The sequence below is a fragment of the Gymnodraco acuticeps genome, unplaced genomic scaffold, assembly GCF_902827175.1.
Source record: "Gymnodraco acuticeps unplaced genomic scaffold, fGymAcu1.1, whole genome shotgun sequence".
In the NCBI taxonomy this organism is placed as follows: Eukaryota; Metazoa; Chordata; class Actinopteri; order Perciformes; family Bathydraconidae; genus Gymnodraco; species Gymnodraco acuticeps.
Genome location: NW_022990693.1, coordinates 2,911,113 through 2,920,125, shown reverse-complemented (window position 1 = coordinate 2,920,125; position 9,013 = coordinate 2,911,113). Strand labels below are relative to the sequence as shown.

General features: G+C 48.1%; 1 protein-coding gene across 1 annotated transcript; it reads right to left on the bottom strand.

Annotated features, from left to right (window-relative positions):
- Window positions 1-221: 221 nt before the first annotated feature.
- LOC117555601 lies at window positions 222-5,989 on the bottom strand. The gene is made up of 3 exons (XM_034230519.1): window positions 3,240-5,989; window positions 1,934-2,422; window positions 222-698 (listed from the first exon to the last, which is right to left on the bottom strand). Exons 1-3 carry the CDS (start codon window positions 4,695-4,697, stop codon window positions 222-224), a joined length of 2,424 nt encoding a protein of 807 aa, XP_034086410.1. The 5' UTR covers window positions 4,698-5,989.
- Between the last annotated feature and the right edge of the window lie 3,024 nt (window positions 5,990-9,013).

Here is a 9,013-nt window from a genome sequence, read left to right as displayed (position 1 = left end):
CCTCTTTTCTCTAAAGTGAGAAGTGGAGCTCGCTAACAAACAAAATTAAGTCAGGTATGTGTGCACATAATTAAAAAAAACACAAGTTAACAGACAACCACGTTTTGCCAAAAAAACCCACAAAAAACCACAAAAAAACAAAGTTCATTCGATGTAATCGTGCTCTCTCAGGTGTGGTGCAATTTGGACAGGAGCAGAGAGTTGTGCAGCAATCCTGTCCCTTAGGTGGTGTCCAGGACTTTCCTGTCCACATGCTGCGGCAGGGGGAGGATTCTGGTCCCAGGGGGGAAGGCTTCAGCATCCTCAAGGACATCGTTCAGGTCTATGCACAGAAATGCACAACATGCAATTATGTCAGGGGCAAAGCTTGGACTGACCTCCAGCGCTTTGAAAAGGGTGGCCCTCCAGCGAGCCTTCATCCTTCCAAATGCTCTTTCCACCACAGACCGAGCCCTGGCATGATGCGCGTTGAATCTGGCCTGCACCTGGCCGCGAGGGACCTTGTAGGGTGTGCGTAATCCCACTGTTTTTTCCAGGCAGGGATAACCACCGTCCCCAAGGAGGAACCAACCAGCTGGGGGAAACAGTGCCTGGCAGAAGATGGGGCTGTTTCGTAGTACTCTGGCATCATGAACGGAGCCTGGATAGCCGATGAAGACATCCAGGAATCTCCCAGTTGAGTCACAGATGGCCTGCATCTGGATGGAAGGAAACGTCGGGTTACATATTGTAACCCTTGTTATATTAGCACAGGCGGAGCCCTCTCCTGGACCCTATGGGTACTACCTTATCTTGCAAGCATTCACCTACTGAGCTCTGTCCAAGAAACGCCTGGCAGGCTGGCTTTGCGAAGGCATTGCACACGTCTACGAGCAGGCAGGGAGAGCCTGTCCCACCGGGGTCCGTGCGCACTCCACACGAGCTGTGGCTGCATCAACAGCCTTATTCAACGGTGCGAGTGTGGAGGATATATGCATGGCGGCGTCTTGGTCAACGCCAGGCCCCTTCATAAAGTGTTATCTCTTGGATATGTCTGGCTCTTTCTCAACGTCTGTGCTTGCTGGGGCAACACAGGACTGGTGAGGAGGGGGGGGGGGCTGTTGGTCAGTGGGCATCTGACCCTCTCCCCGGGCGTAAAATGCCCTTACGTTTCTCCGGACCCCTGGAGGGTCGCGGGGGACGTGGGGTGCTCTGGGCCCTTTTCAGGGCTGGAGGGCTCCCCTCGCCTGCCTGGGGGCAGGAGGGGGAGAGCCCTCCATACTATAGTCCCTACACACTCTCAGGGTCAGTGTTTGAGTGTGGGGACATAGGGGGCACTTGCATTCTCCCCGTGCTCTTTAGGGACTCAGGAGGGAGAGTGCATAGTGAACCCATACAGGGCTGGGGTTTTTTCCCTGTCTGCCTATAGGTGGACGTAGGGGAGCCCTCAGCACTGTTTTTTTCTAGCACACTTTTTTTTCGCGAGGCAAGCGCGTCAGGGTGTGCTCTATCGGCCGCAGCCCAGACTTCTCCACGGTTACAACCGAGGGAGAAGTGAGTGAGGCGCAGTGGCTGCTAAAGCCGGTCAGGGACAGTGAGGTGGAACGGTGTGCTGGACGACAGTGCGTGCATACATCGGGGCTCCGCCCACTGTACGCATAGAGTCCAGTAGAGGGCGGAGCCTGTGAGAGATATAACGTTGGGTTACGTATTGTAACCCTTGTTATATTAGCACAGGAGGAGCCCTCTACCTTGGGGCACTGTCTGTCCTATACCGCTCGCTGAAGAGTGGTGTAGGATGGTGGTCAGGAGGCGAGGCCTCCTTTTATACGGAAGTGAGATGCGCACGCATTCAGGTAGGCCCGCCCCGGGGCCGGCTACGTCCATAGAAATCTCAGTAGGTGAATGCTTGCATGATAAGGTAGTACCCATAGAGTCCAGTAGAGGGCGGAGCCTGTGAGAGATATAACAGCTTGTAGTTGATGTACTCCTTGTGGTACTCGTTTCCTGGAGGTTTGATGTGAATATGGCATCCATCAATCGCACCAGCAGCACGGTGAAATGCAGGACTCTTTGCAAGCTGACAGAAGCCATCTGCAATCTCTGGCAGCTCATCTGAGGTTGGCAGGGAAATGAGGATCTTCAGGTTGGCCTTTATCTTCCCGGTGACGTGTTTGATGATCCTGTGGACCGTCGATTTGGGAATCCCGAATGCTGAACCCACCACAGAGAGCGATAGTCCATGGGCCAAGCTGTAGAGGAGAACAAGCACCTCGATGTCTTGTCCCCATCCGTGGTCCTTTGGGGAGGAAAGCATCTGCACTAAATAAACCACACTAGAGCGCTTAACTCTAAAGTCCTTCTTTAGACAGGCTTCAGGGTTGGCATACAAGGTGAGAATTGGGGCAGTAGCATTGAGCTGCATGTAAAGACCTTTGCCCCCCTGTAAAAGACAAACACAGGACACAGTATTGTTAAATAACTATACTCCATCACACACACACACACACACACACACAAATACTTTATTTGGTTCCACAAATTATATTACATAAGACAGGGAATCAAATATATTGGAGCTAAGCAGCACAGAACACTTAGGGGAACACATAGCATCTCCCTTTCCACATGGCTAAGCTGCAGCCTTAAGGGAACACATAGCATCTCCTTCTCCACACGGCTAAGCTGCCAATAATAGCTGAAACAGAGCAATATTTGGCAATTTGTTTGGCCTTTCTCTTTGACATTCCAGCAATTCTCAGACCAATCATGGTGCATTTATATACATGGCCAAGACTTCCGAATATAAGTATGCTATATCTACACTTGTACCCAAAGCTGGTTATCACATTGAGCAGTGGTTGGTATTTAATATACTTGTCCTGGAAAGCCTGGTCCATGTACAGGTCAAAGGCACAGCCTACTTCTAATATTAGCACCTCCCTGTGGTTGGTGTCAACAAAAACCACATCAGGTGTATTTGGGATGTTAGCAAAGACATCATTGGTAAAACCAAACCATTCTGGTAGCACTCTAGTGTGCTTGTACATTGCTGCGCTAGATGGTAAGATGTTTTGTACCGCATCAGACACAATGTCCACAATACGGTCATGACGGGCTATGTACAGGCGTTTGTATGCATTACATCCATTTGTTATGTGTGCAATGGATTCTAGGTGTTGTTGTGAATCCTGATGGTTTAAACAGAATGGAGTGTGAATGTGAGGGTACCAGGTGGACAGATTGTACTTGGGTAATACCTGCAGTCTTGCTTTGATGGTAAATGTCAGAACATCCTCACCAACAGCGGCATTCTTAAACACTGAGTGTGAGACTGAGTGGTCAGCAAACCCCAAACAGGCTAGCTTTCCCTGTAGTCCGAGTCCATACCAGTGCTGCCTGATCTCAGACTGCTTCGTGCTGAGCAGAACCCTCCTTGCAGAGTCTCTGTGCAGTTCCACAGTCTCTTCCTGAGGTTTTGTGATGTCGGCCTTCACAACCACACTGGGGTCAGCGATCAGTTCATCAGAGACGGGGACTTCAGTCTGTGTGTTGAGTCTTGTCCATTTCAGCTGGACTCCAGTCCGATTGCAGAGGTCATTGAGATCTGGCCAGTCAGACCAGACCCCGAAGCCCCTGGCCTGAGAGTCCAGTTTCCCAGAGTCTTTCCTTCTGAAGCCAAGGAAGTTGTTCTGGTCTGCGCTGGCCAGGGGGATCTTCCTTCTTTGTAGATCCAGCAGGAGAGAGGCCCTGGCCATTTCTCTTACGGTGACATCATCATTGTTAAGCATGTGGATCAGGTGGGCTAGCCTGGTGGCTATGTAGGTCCACTCGACATTGGGGACTCCCAGCCCCCCCTCTCCACATGGGAGAAAGATGATGCACCGTGTGGAGTGTGTGTTGAGGCCCACCCACTTTCTGACCAGCTGGACAGTTTTGTTTGTCATTTCTCTCAGTGCCTTGAGAGGGATGTGTACATTGGCAAAGAGATGTTGAATTTTAGCCAAAGCCACCTCTCTCACAGCCTGGAACTTCATGAAGACGGGGAGGGGGGACAAGTCAATCAGGTGGAGACGATGGAGAAACTCTGTAGTGAGCTCCTCGACCTGCTCCCCCCACTCGCCAGCGATGTTAAACCTGTGGCCAAGGTATGGGTAGGTCTCATTACGGGAATACACCTTAATGGGTTGGCCCATTACAAGAAAGGAGGGGGGCTTGTCGTTCTTGGCCTTATACCAGCGGTTGCCTCCACTGCGGCGCTCATGGAGTACGGCACACTTAGCTTGCTTCACCTCCAGCCCTGACCATTGGAGGAACTCATCAGTGCGCGCCAGCATGTTAATGATGACATCCTCTTGTCGTGATGACACCTGCACGTCGTCAGCGTATCCCTGAACAGGATTTGGGGATTTGACATGCAGCGGAGCGCACTGGTAAATCCACTTCATCCATTGGTTGAGTGCTAGGATGAAGTTCACGGCACTCCAGGGACAGACAGTTTTTATTCCCACCTTCAGTGCAATCGGCTCTGTGAGCTGCTGCCCACAGATAACCTGGAGAAATGAACCTTGGTACACATTGGATACAATATTCACAAAAGGCTGAGGCAGGTGTATTTCCTCTAATGCTTGTAGCATCACCTCATGGGAGAGTGTACCAAACACGTCTCTAAAGTCCAAAAACACTGTAGAATTTAGATGATCCATGTTTGAAATCATCCATTCCGGTTTTTAAGCAAAACACATGTTCGTTCATTCCCTGTCTGTTGATATATGCTTTCTGATGGGGGGAGAGAATCCCTGTGTCCACCAGCCAGAGTAAGATGCGGGTGAGTAGGCACTTCATAAAGACTTTGTATACTGTGGGCAATAGTGAAATGTCACGCCAAGTGGAAGGCTCATCTGGGACATTTTCCTTTTTTGGTATCCTGTGAATGAGGGCCCCTTTCCATGAAGCAGGCACCTTCTCATTGATCAGGCAGGCATTGAAGATGTGTGTGAGTGTCTGTGTTGACGTGGGTCTGGTAGCTCTCAGCGTCTCATAGATGACCCCATCAGATCCACTAGCCTTGTTATTAGGAAGAGAAGCCAGAACTGCATCCACCTCCTCTGTTGTAAAATCCTGGGTATCTGGGAAATAACCTGGCTCTATTCTGTCAATGAAATGGTACCAAGGGGGCGTGGCCAGGGGAGTAGCCCTCGGCACAGTTTGACATTTGGCTTTATAGTAGTCATACACATTGGCTGTATCACTAACAGTGGGCGGGGTTTCCGGAAAACAGCTGTTATTTAAAATGATATGGATTGCCTTTGATTTGCGGTGTTGCCAGAGATATGCCAGCTTGTTCCTGGAAACTTTCCTTTGCTGCCGTTGTGTCTCTGTCCCGGCGGCCCGCAGCGCTGGTTGTATTCTCTCACGGATGAAGCGAAGCTGCATTTCTATCCAAGGTGTCAGCGAGTCAGCTGTAAGGTCCACCGGGAAGTTGGCAGAAAGAGGGAATTTCTTCAGGATTCTGGCGACATATTTCAGAAGCTGGAATCCGTAGGGACGCGAGTTTCGTTGCGTCGCGGAGAATATTCCATTAATGAAAAAAGCGCTGGTCAGGATTGTCACCAGTCTGCCCCACTTCTCTGCGCCTCCGAGAGTAACAGCAAAGTTAGATCTTACCTGGAGCAGTTTTGTGTCCAGTGTCCCCCTGTACGCTCTTTCATCTCTCTGGAAAGTAGTCCACTCACAATCTGACAATAATCGCACATATTGCTCGAAGTCTACACGAACATCTCCGGCCGGTGTTGGGCTTGGGTCGCAGACGTTCAGGCGTTGTTTGTAGACCCGCCCGCTGTTCAGGGCTTGTTTAAAGGCCAATCTCAGCGTGGTAACGAGACACATTGTGTACCAAAAGCGTCCAGTGCATCTTATATCCGCACTGCAATAACGATGGCAGTTACAACGGGTGTATGTGAGCTTAGATGTTAAAAAAGGTGAGCGAGTTCCTCTCACCACTCATGCATGGCCGCCATGACACACACACACACACACACACACACACACACACACACACACACACACACACACACACACACACACACACACACACACACACACACACACAGCTCTGTAAACAATTCTGAGACCACTGCAGCATTATCTGTTTCTCTGGATTTACTATTTTTGTGTGTGAGTCAAATTAACCTTTCCTTTTCCTACTGCTGACAACATTTCTCTGTGTTGGAATTCTACAGACACTACAGATATACACGTATAGCTTATAAGGAAAGAATAGATGAATGTATATCAAAATATATATTTGTATTACACACACAAAGTTCATAGGCTACTATATAAGAAATAAAGTTAAGATAATTGTTGTATTAGCAATATTGAAATGTTTACCTACCACTGGCACATCGCTAAAATGCGCCTCAACCTTCTGCGCCTTCTGTTGGATCTTGCCATTGCACCCTCTAACAGGCGACGGATAGCAACGCAGGTCAATGCAGCCGAGAGATGTTGGTTGGACCATGACGTCCGTGTCCGTTTCCTGCGGAGAGAGGGGAGGCCGTCCCAAAGCTTGCCGCTGTATTTACACCCTTAACCCTTAATGGAGGGAACTTCATTCAGCTGCGAGTGTGCCTACAGACGGAGTTCACACCGTCACGGAGGAGTAGGGTCGAGGGAGTGGTTTGTGATTGGGCCTAAGTGCTTTGACACTCTGTGGACACTCTGTGGAAGCTGTCGTACTGTAAAAAGCACAACCAATCATTTTAGCCGGCCCAGCTAAAATAACTGGATGGCCTATCTGTCTGTCAGCCTTCTATAGATGAGAGTAACAAATGCGTCACTTCCGGGCAAAAATAACGGCTCCGCTCACTTTTGGGGGAAAACAACGCTGTCAGTTGAACGGCGGTCAATACAAATTCTGAAGTTTTTGCCAATCCGATCAGAAATTTAAGAAAACCAGAGATTTTTGGATCTTCAAAGAGCCCGATTCCAATGGCCAGACGGGCAAACAATTGCATTAAGCCATTAGAAATCGACGATCGGGCTCGATATATGGTTAAATATAGCAGTAGGCTATCGATTTTCATAGATGAGAGTAACATCTACGTCACTTTACGGCCCCGCCCACTTTTGGGGGAAACAACGCTGTCATTTGAACGGCGATCGAGCCTGAAGCCACAGAGCTCTTCTTTTACTGTCCTTTCTTCTTAGAGGAAGTACAGAAACACTGAACTCTTGATTATTTTTAATGTTTGAGGTGCAATAAACGACACAGCAGCTTTTTGGCATGTTAAAACTATTATGTTCCGCCTCGCTCATGAGAGTAACAGCTGGAGAAATTACAGCCTCGCCTACTGATTTTAATTTAACCATATATCAAGACCGATTGTCGATTACCAATGATCGAATGTAATTGTTTGCCTGACTGGCCATCGTAATCGGGCTCTTTGAAGATCCTAAAATCCACGGTTTTCCCAAAAATTTGATCGGATTGGCAAAAACTTCAGAATTTGTATTGACCGCCATTCAAATGACAGCGTTGTTTTCCCCCAAAAGTGGGCGGGGCCGTAATTTTTGCCCGGAAGTGACGTTGGTGTTACTCTCATCTATCTGTGCACAAACGTATCTCGTGCCCTCATTGGTCATGTGCGCGTTCGTGTGTGTTGGAGGAGGGGCTCTGTAAGGAAGTGGCAGATTTTTCCCAGTTGTGTATTTCCAAATTCGAGCGCACTCGAGCCGGTTTCTCCAAAATGTTGTATTGGTAATACTCTCTTACAGTTTGGCTAATCTGCGTCACAAATACACTTTTTGGGAGGGGCAGTATAAGAACTGTATGTGTTTAAATCTGGGATTTTTCATCAGCCTTTATATTTATTTCAGATTTCAAATCCTAACTGTGTGGCACAAACAACAATTTCAATTTATTTCTAAACAAACCATGTTGTTCCGTTTAGACAATCATGACAGTATAGTAAAAAAGCAAGACACATGTTCATCCAACCCTTTTATTGTTTTTCGAAACTGGCGAACAATTTGTTATGCTGGACATCAACTAGTTCTTTGCAAAACGTTTCATAGTCCTTTGTTTGATTACACTGTATAACTGTATGAATGTTTTTGCTTGAATAAACAAATAAAGAAGACCAAATAATTAACATTACGAAATATTAGCAAGCAAGTAGTGGCATTTGTGGCAGATGCCGGAAGTACCTGCCACAGATGCCACGGAGTAGTGGCATCTCTGGCAGACGCCAGAAGTAGTGGCATCTGCAAATACGGGTTTAAACAGCAGCATTTGTCACGGAAGGCGAGTAGCAGCTACCGTAAACCTTCTCTTACTCTGGCATCTCGTGGCAACTCCCGTTCAGCAGCGGCAGATGCATCTGCAAGTAGTGGCATCTGTGGCAGATGCCGGAACTTGCCACTTCCTGCACATGCCACGAAATGTGCTTGCCCTCTCTCTAATGTTGTCATGGTACCAATGTGTCAGGGCTCAAAGTTCCTCTCTGTAGGCTGTCAGGCTTGTTCTACACAGCCAACTGGATGATGGTTATGGACAGGGGCGGACTCAGGCAGTCTGAGGGGCTGGGGCAGTACAAAATAAGAGGCCCCAGCTACCTGTGGTGGGCCACCAGAGTGCAGGGAGAAGGTCTGGCATATAAAAGCCACTTTATAGTGTGTCACTTTCTTCAATATAAGAGCTCATTCAGGCCTTTTCTTTTGCGTGTTTTTCAAACTGGCTTTGGTATTTTTGGACTTCACCATGTAGGTGTGACTACAGACTGGAGCACGACAAGTTTAAAATGTTTGAAAACATCTGTCAGTTGATGTACAGACTTCCTGCAGCTGTGCCAGGGAGGCCCTAGATCTGTCTTGCTTGCGCTAAATAATTGAGGACTGCAGGAATAATTATTCATATTTATTTTTTCTGTGCACTTTGTGCACTGTGTGTTTTGCTTGTAATTTCATCAGAGCTCTGAGTGGACTTGAATATTGATAATCTTGAAGCATGACTTTCCCACAGGTTTTCTTT